Genomic DNA, 14,747 nt, shown 5'->3' with positions numbered 1-14,747 from the left:
CTTGGTTTGTCTGTCATTTTTTTCCTTTGCTCATTTGTGGCTTAAATTCCACATAGGAGTGAAATCACACAGTATCTGTCTTTCCCTGACTCATTTTGCTTAGCATTATACACTCTAGCCCCATCCATGCTGTTGCAAATGGCAAGGTTTCGTTATTTTTTATGGCTGAGTGATATTCCGTTGAATATATACACCACTTCTTTGTCCATTCACCTCTCAGTGGACATTTGAGCTGCTTCCGTAATTTGGTTATTGTTGCTGCAATAAACAGGGGTGCACGTATTCCTTTGAATTAGTGTTTTTATATATGTGGGTAAATACCCAGTAGTGCAACTAATGGATCATAAGATAGTTCTGCTTCTAACTTTGAGGAGCTTCCATACTGGTTTCCACAGTGGCTACACCAGTTTGCATCTCTGCCAACAGCACACCAGGGTTCCTCTTTCTCCACAGCCTCACCAACACTTCTTGTGTCTTGCGTGTTTTAGTTTTAGCCATGCTGACAGGTGTGAGGTGACATCTCATTGTGGCTTTGATTTGCATTTCCCTGATGATGAGTGAGATCGAGCATCTTGTCATGTTTCTGTTGGCTATCTGGATTTCTTTGGAGAAATGTCTGCTTGTGTCTTCTGCCTGTGTTTTTTTGGATTGGGGTGTGTGTGTGTGTGTGTGTGTGTGTGTGTGTGTGTGTGTGTGTTGAGTTATATAAGTTCTTTATATATTTTGGATACTAACCCTTTATCAGATATGTCATTTGCAAATATCTTCTCCCATTCCTCAGGTTGTCTTTTGGTTTTGTTGATTATTTACTTCACTGTGCAGAAAATTTTTATTTTCACGTAGTCCCAATAGTTTATTTTTGCTTTTGTTTCCCTTGCTTTAGGAGACATACCTAGAAAAATGTTGCTACAACCAATGTCAGAGAAATTAGTAATGGAGTTTTCTTTTTTTTTAATTTTTAATGTTTAATTATGTGTGAGAGACAGAGAGAGACAGAGAGAGAGAAAGAGCATGAGCAGGGGATTGGCAGAGAAAGAGGGAGACACAGAATCTGAAGCAGGCTCCAGGCTCCGAGCTGTCAGCACAGAGCCTGATGCAGGGGTCGAACCTGTGAATTGTGAGATCATGACCTGAGCCAAAGTTGGATCCTTAACTAATTGAGCCACTCAGGTGCCCCATAATGGGTAGTTCTCTGAAGATCTCCTCTCCATTATCTCATTTGACCCTCAGACTAACCTTGAACCTTAAAATGTTGAATGACATGCTTACACTTAAAATCACATTCTGGTTAACATGACTCTGCCTCACTCCAAATTCCTGCTTTTTCTTTTCTTTTTAATAAGTAAATCCACCAATAAGAGGTCCCCTGCCATCATCATATAATAACCTTCCGTTCTTGCTGCTATAACCAACTGAGTTTGAGAAACTCAGCTTCTCCTGTGTATTATAATTGTAACCACTTCTATTTAAGTCGTGATCTGTTCATTCATAAGTTTATTTCACATCCTTGAAATAATCATATAAGTTAGGTAAGACCAAAAATGTGGCTTTTATTTTTACCCAAGAGGAAAACCAATCTCAGGGAAATGGTTTGTTTGAAGTTGACAGTGAATTAATGAAGAGCCGGATTCAGAATGTAGGGCTTAGAGTTTCAGATGTACCCTGGTGATCTGCCACTTGCCAAATTAAATGTATAGAATTTGATATATTAATAGCCCCTACATAAATAAAGTTGACAATGAAACAGAAAACAGAAGCACAGTCTTTTTCCATCTGCCTGACATTTTGCATTTCTTCGTTGCAAAACAGGCCATAGGAATATCAGCCTGTACATTTATGAGATTTCATTTATAGATTCCATCTATCCGAGAATATAATGGCTGTTTGAGTTTTCCTGGGCCAAAAATCTCTAAAAAAGACCACAAAATGAAAGTGATAAGAAACACACGTGTGCACGCGCATGCACACACACACACACACACACACAGCCACCGCTGACTCTAAGATAGAAATATTAAGGAGGTTTGAAGTGCATGGACAGGCTCCAAGACTGACACATCTTCAGCGAGGCCAGGATCGTTTAGGACTGTTTTCTGTTTTAATTATACTAGAGAAGACGCACCTAGGTGGCTCAGTCAGTTAAGCATCTGACTGTTAATTTCAGCTCAGGTCATGATCCCAGGGTCGTGGGATCAAGCCCCGCGCTGGGCTCCATGCAGAGCCTAGAGCCAGCTGAGATTCTCTCTCTCTCTCTCTCTCTCTCTCTCTCTCTCTCTCTCTCTCTGCTCCTCTGCTCATGCACTCATGCGTGCACTCTCTCTCTCTCTTTCTAAATAGATATATGCATATATATATTTATTTTTTGTATTTATATATACAATATATATTTATAACAATATATTGTTAGTGTTAATATTCACACTTTGGTATCATATTTTATAAATTAAACATTCACTTTTTTCAAACATATGCATTTGTTAATTAATTGTATTATTCTTATTTCTAATGGAAAATCACCTTAATTTAAATGGAAATCAGTCAGAAGTTGAAATCACTTAATAAATTTGCCTTCTGATGGGATTCGCAGGGACCCCCGTACGTACCTCCATTCCAGATTGCCACATCTGGGAGCATTACTTAGTATATTTCACAACCTTTGTATGGCACAGATACCTATTTCTTCCCAAGTGTGCGTCCAGAGTTGTTATCACTGAGAGGTGGTGATGTGTTGTTTGCCCGTCAGTAAGGCTTCCCTCAAAGTTGCTTTTCCTTATGGTGGTGATGAGTTGTCAGTCTTTCAAAAATCTTTTTTGTTCAGTTCTGATCCATCTGCGAGAGTTATGCAATCAGAAGGCTCGCCCATGACAATGAAATGGTTTTTCCCAGTGATGAGCTGTCTAGGTCTGATAAGGATTCACGAAACCCACTAAGGGCTACCTCTTTCCCACCCTGTTTATTCTTTTTTTTTTAATTTTGTTAAACATTTTTTCATTTTTGAGAGACAGCCACGGGCAGAGGAGGGGCAGAGAGAGAGGGAGAAGCAGGCTCCAGGCTCTGAGCTGTCAGCACAGAGCCCAAGGTGGGGCTCCAACCACAGACCAGGAGATCATGACCTCAGCTGAAGTCAGTCGCTTAACCGAGACCACACCACCCCCCCCCCCCGCCCCCAGCGTCGCTCCCACCCTGTTGAAAAGAGTTGAGCCAACTGCTTTCAGTAATGAAATTATTGCGTGGTAGGTTGTGTGCTACACCGGCCTCTTAGACCCTCTCGCTTAACTTCGTCTGGGAAGAAGAGTAGGTTGAACTGGTCACTAACATTGGCTGCATATATGTCTTCTCTCTTGAAACAGCTCAATGGTTATTCGGGACTTAACCTTACGCAGTGCTGCTAGCTTTGGCTCCTTCCACCTGATCCGTCTCCTCTACGACGAGTACATGTTCTACTTAGTAGAGCATCGTGTTGCTCAGGCAACAGGAGAAACACCCATTGCAGTCATGGGCGAGGTAAGAGAGGCCGCAAGAGCCGTGACTCACGGGGCTTTGAGAAAAGAAACTGAATTTCATTTTAACTTAAATATATTATTTACTGATGAAAGCAATTGTTTCTGACCATGGAGGAGGATCCTGAGGGGCTGTAGAGTTATTGAAAGGGGGGGGGGGGTCCTTAAATCCCTCTTATATTTACTTTCTTAATGAAAAGATTTCTAAAATTATAAATTATATCACGTGAAAGCTCGCGGGTTGTTTCAATATGTTGTAAAGCTGTCTATGGAAAGGAAAAGTTTGAGAATCACTGGCCTGAACAGTGATTGAACAGAAAATAAGTGATTGAACCTCCATTGAACAGAAAATAAGAAATATTGATGTTTCTGGTAAGGCGCAGGGCTACAAACACAGAGGGCAGAATTAAATATGTATTTTGTAGACTCTTCCTCCAAGTGCCCAGGAACAGAAGAAATGATCCAATTTCCTAAGGCTAGTAATAGTGATGGTGGTGAGGATAGCTAACATTTTGGGGATACTTACTATGTGTCAGGCACAGTTTGAGGACCTTTATAGGTGACAGAGGATTGGACACTTAGCTTTTTGAGGTAGGTACCACGTTATCCTATTCTACAGTGCGTTTCTGAGGTTCATGTGGAAAGCTAAGGACACAGATGAAATGGTTATGTGGCTGATGCGTGGTGGAGACCTGTTTCAAAGACTCAGACTCTGATTTTCGAACCCTGGCTTCTAATTGCTAAAGATAGAAAGAAAAAAAAAAGTAACTCTAGAATTGTTAAATTTTTTTTAACGTTTATCTATTTTTGAGACAGAGAGAGACAGAGCATGACCGGGGGAGGGTCAGAGAGAGAGGGGAACACAGAATCTGAAGCAGGCTCCAGGCTCTGAGCTGTTAGCACAGAGCCCGACGCGGGGCTCGAGCTCACGGACCATGAGATCATGACCTGAGCCGAAGTCGGATGCCCAACCGACTGAGCCACCCAGGCGCCCCATCTTCAGAATTTTTAGATAGAAAATAAAAATATCTTATTTTCAGCGAGCGTCAAAAAGCTGATACTCTGATGTAAATTTACACAAGGATTGGTTAATATGATGAGGAATAGATACAAATCCTCCAGTAATTCTGCACCAGTGTATTTTGTTGTACTGAATCGGGGGTCCTTCCGACGTTCCTAGATTATGCACCATTTGGCCATATTACAAATTACCCAAAGCAGTAAAGAAGACATGTGCCTTTTAAAGTTGTGTGTATGTGCTTGTTTAAATTTAAAGTCAAAATAATTATGAGACCCTTTTCCTAGCTTAAGAAATAAGATAATAAAGGTATAAATTAAAAATACATTAAAATACCTCAAGGACCTTTATAAGTGCTCTAATACAAATAAAATACATGTCAGACTTATTTAGAATGTTCTTGAAAAGATTCCTTTGTCCCTCTTTGAAATCCTTCGCTGTGCGCTGATGTGTTATGTGTTTGTAAGACGCTCAATGGTGCTTTTGCTTTAATGATGCCAACGAGGTATATATGTGTGTGTGAGATTTAGCAAGAATCGCTGAGATAGGCGGGACCTCATGGAACCAAAACCATCTGGCCTTTTCTTAGATTTGACCTCCCCTTAGTGCCTTTTTCAGTAGTTGTCTTACAGATACCTGGTTGCCAAATGCCCAGTTGGCGCATAGATTAAGTACTGTAAATTTTCTCAAGTCAGGGCCCAACACCTTGGAAACAGACATGCCTCTTGGTCTGTTTAACACGTCTGCCAACCACCTCGTATGTTCCAGGGACTTCTTTAAGAAGATGGTCGGGATAATGGTAACAGGGATTCTAATTAATACCATGTGACTAATCCTGATGTGTGGTCTTTGCTTCCCTCACATCTCGAGGGAAGAAGGGCAGTGGGCAGGCACCGGTCACACAGTGTGAAGACTGAGCAACCCCCTCACAGGCTTGTGTGGGTGTTGCTGGCTCAGCAGGGTTAAAACGGTCTTACGTAGTCAATGCTGCCAATTAACCATCCCCATAGGCATTCTGTTTTCTTTTTCTTTTTTTTTTTTACTATATGTAAACAATGTGGATGAATATGACAGATTCCCCCATGAGCTAAAGATGTAATATGAGTAAAGATCTAGATCAGAAAATATGGTGTAAGACACCTGTGTGAGCTCCGCAATCTAATACACACACCTCTTGATTTCTTTGCCTACTCTCTCCCTTACCCGATTTATAGGACAATCCTTTGAGCTGTCTTTACTCATCCATTATTCAGCCCAAGCCAATTAAGCGTAGTTTTCTAGGTTTGTTCTCCCCATACAACGCTGATGGGCTCATAACGTCTGTTGGCCATAATAGACCCGTAGATCATAGTCATATTAGCGTCTCTGAAATTTCTCGATTCTTGAAAGGAGGAGAAGGAAATTCAAGAAAAAGGAAAGGCTGTTTTCTCATGTGTCCCTCCCATGTTATCCTGTGCCTACACTAGAAATCAGATTGGAGGTTAAAAAATAAATAAAAAGGGGGGGCTTCTGCATGTTGAGGCTCAGTTGCATTAGCCCCTTAGGTGGTTGCCCTTTTCAAACACCAAGTCCAGAAGTGCCTGTGGGGGCAACACCTCGGGCTCAAATCCACTGAAATCCATAAAAGTCACCCTTACCCTCAATCGCAGCAGTTGGTTTTCAATCATCAGTCACAACAGCAACCACAAACCCAATAATAGTTCTTACTATTTATTGAGAGCTCATTACATACTTAATGAAATCAAACTCTTGATCTGTCTACCAATGGCTCCTTCCCAGTAAAAGGTACCACGATTCTCCCAGTTGATCATGCTGGACACCTGGGCATCCTCTTTTACATGTCTTTCTGTCTGGACCCCTATGTCCACCCTGTTACTAAATCTGTTCTTTCCCAAACCTCCCCTGGTACAGTCAGTATTGTCTTATGAAAGGGCCAAGGTGGTGGTGTTATCCCTACTTAAAACCCATCATTGGTATTCTCTTCTGTTAGGTAAGGAACAAAATTCTTTGCTTGGTACACAAGGTGGTACATGATCTGGCCCTGCCTCTCCGATTAACCTCCACCTCCCTCCTCCTATTCCTTTTGTTGCAGTCACAGAGGTCTTTGCTCTGTTCTTATTCACCAAGCTTTTCTCATCATTGGCCCACTGTGTCAATGGTTCTTTCTACCAGGAATCTTCGGCCCAACTCCCCCTTGCTCATGCTAAGTCCTCCGTCACGTCTTAAATATCAGTTCCTCAGGGGAGCCCAGTTTCCCCCCCCCAACTACCTTAGATACCCCCGTTCTCTCTGATCTGTACATTTACTTTTCATTCTAGAACCTACACCACACTAATTGCATGGTTCTTTGTATGATGTGTGTAACCAAAGATTTAATGCCCTGAAAAAAATGAGCACTTTGAGTCCGGAGAACTGAATTCTCCTGATGGTTCTGACATTTATAGTGGTATAATCTTGGGCAAATCTTGTTCACCGATGTTGACTCTCAGACTTACCTCTGAAATTAATTTGTGCATCTGTTTAATACATATTTTTTATATAAAAAGCAATTTTTTAATGTTTATTTATTCTAGAGAGAGAAAGAGACAGAGCATGAGCAGGGAGGGGCGGGGGCAGAGAGAGTGGGAGAATCCGAAGCAGGCTCCAGGCTCTGAGCTGTCAGCACAGACCCCGATGTGGGGCTCGAACCCATGAACTGTGAGATCATGACCTGAGCCAAAGTTGGATGCTTAACTGACTGAGCCGCCCAGGTGCCTCTGTTTAGCAGATATTTCTTACATACCTACTCTAGGCCAAATGCTGTAATGATTAGGTTATAATAATGAACAAAAGAGATTTTGACCTCGCATTCAAGAAGCTTACATTTTAGTTTTTGAATTTATATTTACTAAATATTCACATAACTGTAGAGCTACAAAATTAAAGAGAAATAGGAATGCTCGAACCATGAGGCCTTGATCTAGCCTGGGAGGGCCAGGGAAGGCTCCCCCCCTGCCCTCCAGAAATGATGTTTGAAGTGAGATCTAAAGGGCAAAAAGAGTTCATAACTGTGTGAAGTTGGTGAGAATTGGGGGGTAAGGGGTGGAGACCACCGCAGACACACAGAGACATGCACACAGGTCCTACCTGAAATGGAAGGGAGCATGGCCAAGGGGAAGCTTTCGTGGAAAATCTGAAGGTCAGACACCAGCAAGACCCAATATATACCATCAAATTCAGTCAACAAGAAGTCGAATTGGATCAGGAAAGAAAATTCAAGTGATGTGCATACTACTTATGTGCCGGGCCCTGTTCTAAGTGCTTTGTGGCTATTAACTTAATATCTCACAACAACCCTATAAATGAAAATTATTATACCTGTTTAAAAAGTTTTTTTAATGTTTATTTTTGAGGGGGGGGGGCAGGGGCAGAGAGAGGGGGACACAGAATCCCAAGCAGGCCCCAGGCTCTGAGCTGTCAGCGCAGAGCCTGACGTGGGGCTCAAACCCACGAACCATGAGATCATGACCTGAGCCGAAGTCGGACGCTTAACCGACCGAGCCACCCAGGCACCCCTTATTATACCTGTTTTACAGATGATGACATGAGACACAGAGCCGTCAAGTAGCTCGCCTAAGGTCACCCAACCCCTAAGTGGTGAGATCAGGCTCCAAAACCAAGCAGTCTGGCCCCCAAGTTCTTGATGTTAAACCACCATGCTCGTCGCCTGCTGCACGAATGGGGGTGGGGCGAGCAAGAACGCTGCAGGATGGGGGACGGGAGCAAGAACAGTTGGGAAGTCAGCGAGAAGAAGCCTGGAAAGTAGTCACAAACTTGGCTGGACCGTCGGTTTTTGCCTTGCGCGCACATTATTTGGCGGACAGCCAGCTAGATCCAGAAGCAAGGGGGAGAGGTTGTCCTTGAAAGCAACTTAGGGACAGTTAATGTATCTTCATTAATGAGAATTCAACAGGTACATTTGAGGATTAACAATCGTTTACGTGCTTTGAGCAGGCAGGAGAGACCGATACCCGTTGGACACACAAGCACGGTATACGGGTGTACAAAACTACTGTTTTTTGCATCCCCATTAACACTACCATTTCGGTTGACGTGCAGGCCACCATGCAATGGCGCCCCCAGAGGAAACAGTGCATCACAGCCCAACACGTTTTCTTCTAAATGTCAGTCAGCTGCCACAGTAATGCTGACTAGTAAGTTATTTAAAGCATGTGCAATTTCAGAGCTTCAGGATTATATTTTTTGCCTGGGTGGTAAAAAGGAAACAGAACTTATTTACTGCTAAAATTATATACCTTTTTGAGCTTTAATATTATAAATATACCCATAGACTCTCTGGGAGTGGTGCAATTTTAGGAGCAGGAATAAAACAGAATAAGCAACTTGCAGCTGTTTGCACACCTGTTAAATAAAAAATTTTTTAAACTCAGGGCTTTCTGCACAGCTCTGAGCAGAAAACTATCCTTTTATTTGAATTTTATGACTCTTTGGAATCTATTTGGGAGTTTATGGTATGTGTGCTTTTTTTCCTCAAAATAGACATAGTCCATTAATACATTCTCTGAATCTATAAATTTTGGTTGTTTCGTAAAACGATTTTCTGTGATAAATATTGTTACCTTTAATTCATTAAACATATTTCAATTCTCTTTGTCGTAATCTCATTATACTTAATATTACATCTGAGCCGCCCATATAACCAATTTTTTGAAATAAAAAGTAGAAACCAAAAGATGCTTCACTTATTCAGATATGAATCTCAACATAAAAAAAGATGATACTTTAGTAATATTTTTAGGGAAAAAAATGGAAGATCCCTTAAGAATATACCATCCAAAGAAAAATGTGAATTTATCAAAGTTGATGTACTCAAAGTAGACGAGAAAAAAATCTTCAAAACCTAAAAATTGGAGAAGAGCAATAATAATTCCACAGGCAAGCTTTTAGGATAAAAGTTGGGTGAAAAAGTTCCATTTGGTAGAGGATAATCGTGATAAATAAGCATCGATTCTTAAGGCAAAATCAATCTAATGAAAGATAAATTTCAGTGACTTTACTCCAGTGCAACTAGGGAATACACTGAAAACGTACCTGTGGAATAATAGATGTGCTCTAGAATATTTTAAAATGAATGAATTGCACCACAAGTTACAATCATTTGCAGCAAAAAGCTATCTTGGAACGGCAGGAGCTTAAAAAATGTAATGAATACTTGTCGAAAGTGGTGTCACTTATTCTTCATAATAAAGTTTATTCGTATGTACTAATTTTTTCTAATTAATTAATATAGGAACTGCCTCGTGATAATCACTGTGCGAAATGTTTCACATTCTTATTTAATATTCTCCAGAACCTTGCAAAAGATGGGAAAACAGGTTGAAAGTTTCCCCAAAGCAGAGCCAGCATGCGGCAGAAAGCAGGACCGTATCATTCCAAATCGCCACACGTGGGCTCCGTTCCGTTCACATTTTAGTATCTCACCGTACAATTTTTTTGCAGACCGATTCAAACTTACTTCCGTCTGTACTGTTCAGCTCCCCCAAAGACGCACACATTCACCGTCACACACACACCAGATGCCTAGTGTGGAAGCTTTCATTGTTTTGTCCCAGAGTTTCTTCTCTGCATTCCAGGATGCACCCTGATGGTCCCACCACCCTTTCCCTCCCTACTGTTTGTTCGTAGACGTCTAGAATATGCAAACTCACTGGAATATTAGCCTAAGCAAATTGTAACTGGAAAGCTTAGTCTGCTGGGAAGCAGCACCAACGATAAATTACACCCTTCAGCTCCTCTGCGCCCACCCACAGACCGGACCTAAGTCAGAATCATCATTTTGGAATTTGGAGTTTGCTTTTAGCTATAAATGTGCTCCTCTACATGAGCACGATTCTGACAGCTTGACAGTAAATCATCAAAGTGACCTCCCGGAGCAGAGGCATGGAAGGCCTTTCTTCTACACCTTCCGAAGAATTCGCTTTGTAGAAGCTCTCCCATTCTTCCTCCTCTTTCCTGGTTTGTCGTTCTGTTCCTTTCTTTCTCTGAATGTGTGAAAAGCACCTGTTGACTCAGCCGCCCAGGGCCACAGCCCTTTCCTTTGGGACTCCTGCTCATTAGCAACCTGGACTTGATTTCCTTCCTGCTTGCTCTGGGCTGTAAACCCTTCTCTTAGGCTCTTCGAAGAATAGACTTTCGCTTATAACTGTGGTCGAAACACAGTCTTCCAATAGGTGCTCAAAAGACATTCAAGAAAGGAGGTATAGGGGCTCTTGGGTGGTGCAGTCAGTTGAGCGTCTGACTCTTGGTTTAGGCTCAAGTCATGATCTCATGGTTTGTGAGATAGAGCCCGGAAAGTGCTTGGGATTCCCTCCCCACTGCTCTCTCTGCCCGTCCCCTGCCCTCACTCTCTCTGTCTCTCGAGATTAATAAACATTAAAAAAAAAAAAAAAAGGAAGTACAAAAGAATGATGGAAAGACAGATTGCCAATGTGTAGAACTTCTCACTCGATTTCATGATTTACCTACTGGATTCTTTTATCAGGAGGAAAAAACTTCTAGACCAAGAAGTGCTCCTTCTCCCTAAGATGTGTCTGTCAACATTTCAGAGACCCTCTGTACCAAGCCGGGCATTCATAAGTGCTTTCAACTAGAGATTAGTTCCCCTAAAGCGTTCAGAAGTGGGAAGAGAAGATAAAATAGGTCAAGAATTCTTCATGTACTTCAAGAACTAAAATGGTCATTGGACACATCAGGAAAGAAATCTCGGCACCCTGTTCTCTTCAGCAAAGTCCACCCCTGGGCTATTTTGCTTAGGAAAGAGTGAGCCTGGGATCCCCAACCGACCGCAGAGCCAGCAAGGCGTGGGAGATCCTGCGGCACAGATTAGGCATGACAGCTCCCTCTGCTGGCCACCGCGACACTCTGTTATCCCCTGCCCTGTCCAGGTGGCTCTGGCCTTGCCATTGTCTTTCTGGTAGTTTTGCTCACAAACAGGCAATGAGGGTGCTTACTGGTCCTTCGATGAAGAAACGGCTCTCGTTTGAGATCACAAGTGCCTCAATTCACAGGAGTCGTTTCCGACTTTTCACCATCACTGTATAAAATACACTTCCGTAAACACGATTTTCTCCAAGTGTGTAGGCCAGGTGTTTTGATACTAGAAGCACTTCAAACCTGACTCAGGCCACTTGGCACAAAGAGGACATGTTTGCATGCCCCAGCCAGCCTCCGCTGTCTGTCCGGTTAATAATTTCTGCAAAAGTGGGCATCGGGGTAGCTTAGTCACTTAAGCGTCCGACTTTGGCTCGGGTCATGGTCTTGCGATTAGTGAGTTCGAGCCCCATGTCGGGCTCTGTGCTGACAGCTCAGAACCTGGAGCCTGCTTCCTTTTCTGTGTCTGCCTCTCTCTGCCCTTCCCCCTCCCTCTCTCCCTCCTTCTGTCTCTCTCTCCCTCCTTCTCTCCCTCTCTCCCTCCTTCTGTCTCTCTCATTCTCTCTCTCTCAAAAATAAACATCAAAGAAAAAAATTAAAATAATTTCTGCAAAAGAGGGGTGGTAGAATTAAAATTAAGAAATATCTCCCCTCAGGTAATAAACTGATGCCAAGGTTTCCTCTTAGACGATGAAGGTAGCCTCACATGAAGCCTGTCTTAAGTTAGGTTCTTTCTTTGGAACCCATGGTTTTATTTCCATAAAGCATATGCTTCTCAGCTCAGCCCCTAACATTTGCGGAGCCTAAGGTACCCTATGTCTTAACATTTCAAAAGTTACGAGTCGAACTCTAAGTAAAATCTATTCCGTCCAGCTGGGTTGATAAATCTGCCTCGATAACAACTTGGAAGGCTAGGTTTAAATGTAAGATTCTCAGGCTCCCCGTGGATCCGTGCCAGAACATAATGACATAGACCTAGCCAGCCCCTGACCCAGCGTCCAGCCCCAGACCACTTCTCTTAGGCATCACTCCCGATCCCATGCTGTGAATACCTCTGAACAACTCACGCCAACGTTCAGATTGTGTCCAGCCTTGGCAAACCTCTGCCCCTCGTTGGCTCTCCCTTTTTTCTTCTAAAGAGTGCACTTGGAGAAGAAATCTGCATGAAGGGAACTCAAGGGCTTTACATACATAGGGAGTTCCAAGGTCTTAGATAACACAAGTATGGTCTGAGCGGTGGGAGGGACAGATAGCCACCAAGAGGACACCTCTACTTGGCCCAATGATTTCCCTACACCGTAGAGAGGGCCACAGCCACAGGAAAGCCAAGGCGGGGCTCTTTATAACATGGGTCTCAGGACAGAGGCCCTTCTTGGTTTGGCCTAACGATCCTTATCGTTCGGTGTTCCTGTTGTTGAAAATAGTTCCTGTTGTTTCTTCAAGAGGAACTAAGGCTTCTATTCTTACTTCATGAATGCTTCTTAGAGATTTGGAAACAGGGTAAAGGTACATGTGTCACTGGGTTCCCAGGGGGTGGAGGGGAACAAAAAAATGACTGAACGGTTAGACCCGGGTTGAAAATATGCTACCTGCGTACAGGGCGACCCACAGCACATGTTGCCAGTATACCTGGCTAGTCCGAAGGAGCAGGACCAACAGCAATTGTAGGGCCCCTTTGGCTTCGGTTTGAAGCAAACTGGCAGAAATCTCGGCCATTGACAACACCATTTGGAAATACATTGGAAAAGACACTCACAGAAAGAAAAGTCACCAAAGGAACATGGGATTTTACCAAATTTGCATAAGCATTCCTTGCACATTTTATAAAATTGGAAATCACTGTAAAATCAGCGACTATTTTCCTTCATTGTGAAACCCTGTACCGATGCTAAATGTAAAATGCTTTGATTGATTTGGTTCTCATTTGGAAGACATTTCAAGAAAATAATAATGCTCCCAAATCCCCCAAAAATCCCAAAATCCCAAAATCTTAATCATAAGATTAAAATTCCAAGACCTCTCTCACCACCACCCATAACGTCCAGAATAGTTGCCACTAGCTAATCCTTTTGTGATAAGTTCTACGAACTTCAGGCAGCAGAGCTGAAATACGAGATTGCCCAGCTCCATTGGAGCTGTAAAGTTAACAACGTGATGAAGTTGTAAAAACTCAACTTGTACAGTTCAGAACTTCACGAAGTTCGAGTTAAGTGTGGAATGTTGAAAGATTAGAGTTGGGTCAGGAAGTTCCAAACCTGCCTGTGAACTATCTTGTTGCTTCTATAGGGAAGGAAAGCTTTAAAGCTCTCAATTCCTTTGTTGACTTCTCAGAAGACCAGAGAGAGAGAGAGAGAGAGAGAGAGAGAGAAGAGAGTCAACTGGTTGGGCCAGGATTTACATGCTGATATTCATCTGAGTTCATTAGCAATTTCTCATGATGTGATCATCCCCATTCTACTAAACATAAAACACACACACACACACACACACACACACACACACACATCCCACCCATGTTTAGGACACCCTTCTCATGGTATTTGCTTGAATCATTAAAGCCTTGGTCAGCACATAAGCCATCTTCAACTGCAGCCCTTGATGGAGCTCATAGTGTCAGACTCTCAAGTCAAGGTCTAAGGACACTTCCCTTCTCAGGCAACACATCTTGTGGTCCCACTCAGCTACAGCCATTTTATTTGAAGTCACCATTTTTATAGCCTTACGGTTGCATGGAATTCTGAGACTTTGTCACTAGTATTGGAAAGTTGAGTTTGAAGCCAGTAGACCCTGTCTGTTTCACAAAAAGGAAATCTAAGGATCAAAGAGTAACATGTCTGGAATCCCATAGCTGATAGTGGTAGACTTGTGATTCAAAACTGGGTCAGGCTGGCTCTAGACCCCATGTTGTTCTTCTCTACCATGCTGCTGCCTGTTTTCCATTTAATGCCTTTGCAACCTGGGCAAGATATATCCTTGCTCTAGTCTTAGTTTTCTCATCAACAAAATAAGCATGAGGAATTTCTTCCCAAGCCTGTTGTGAGGATAAAATTAGATGGGTATGCAGTTAGGCACAGGTAAGTAGGGGTAGGTAGATGGATGGAGTGGATGGTCGGGGGGGCAGATTGGCACATATTAGGTACCTAATTTTTTTCTAGTTCCATTTCCTTTCCACAAGCATGGATAGATAGATAGATAGATAGATAGATAGATAGATCGTTGATAGATACATACATACATACATACATACATACACACACACGTAGATCTGAAGCTATGTGTATTACTCAGAGAGACTGTAT

At 42.5% G+C, this 14,747-nt stretch overlaps 1 protein-coding gene across 12 annotated transcripts in view; it reads left to right on the top strand.

The window, feature by feature from the left end:
• Window positions 1–14,747, top strand: part of RFX3 (regulatory factor X3) — a 288,688-nt gene that overhangs the window by 262,408 nt on the left and 11,533 nt on the right. For all 12 annotated transcript variants that reach the window (XM_047830025.1, XM_047830023.1, XM_047830028.1 and 9 more), the window contains one exon: window positions 3,351–3,504. In XM_047830025.1, coding sequence (XP_047685981.1) covers window positions 3,351–3,504 — 154 coding nt within the window. The remainder of the gene's footprint in view (window positions 1–3,350; window positions 3,505–14,747) is intronic.

The sequence above is a fragment of the Prionailurus viverrinus genome, chromosome D4 (assembly GCF_022837055.1).
Source record: "Prionailurus viverrinus isolate Anna chromosome D4, UM_Priviv_1.0, whole genome shotgun sequence".
NCBI classification, from domain to species: Eukaryota; Metazoa; Chordata; class Mammalia; order Carnivora; family Felidae; genus Prionailurus; species Prionailurus viverrinus.
This window is presented reverse-complemented; position numbering and strand designations above follow the sequence as displayed.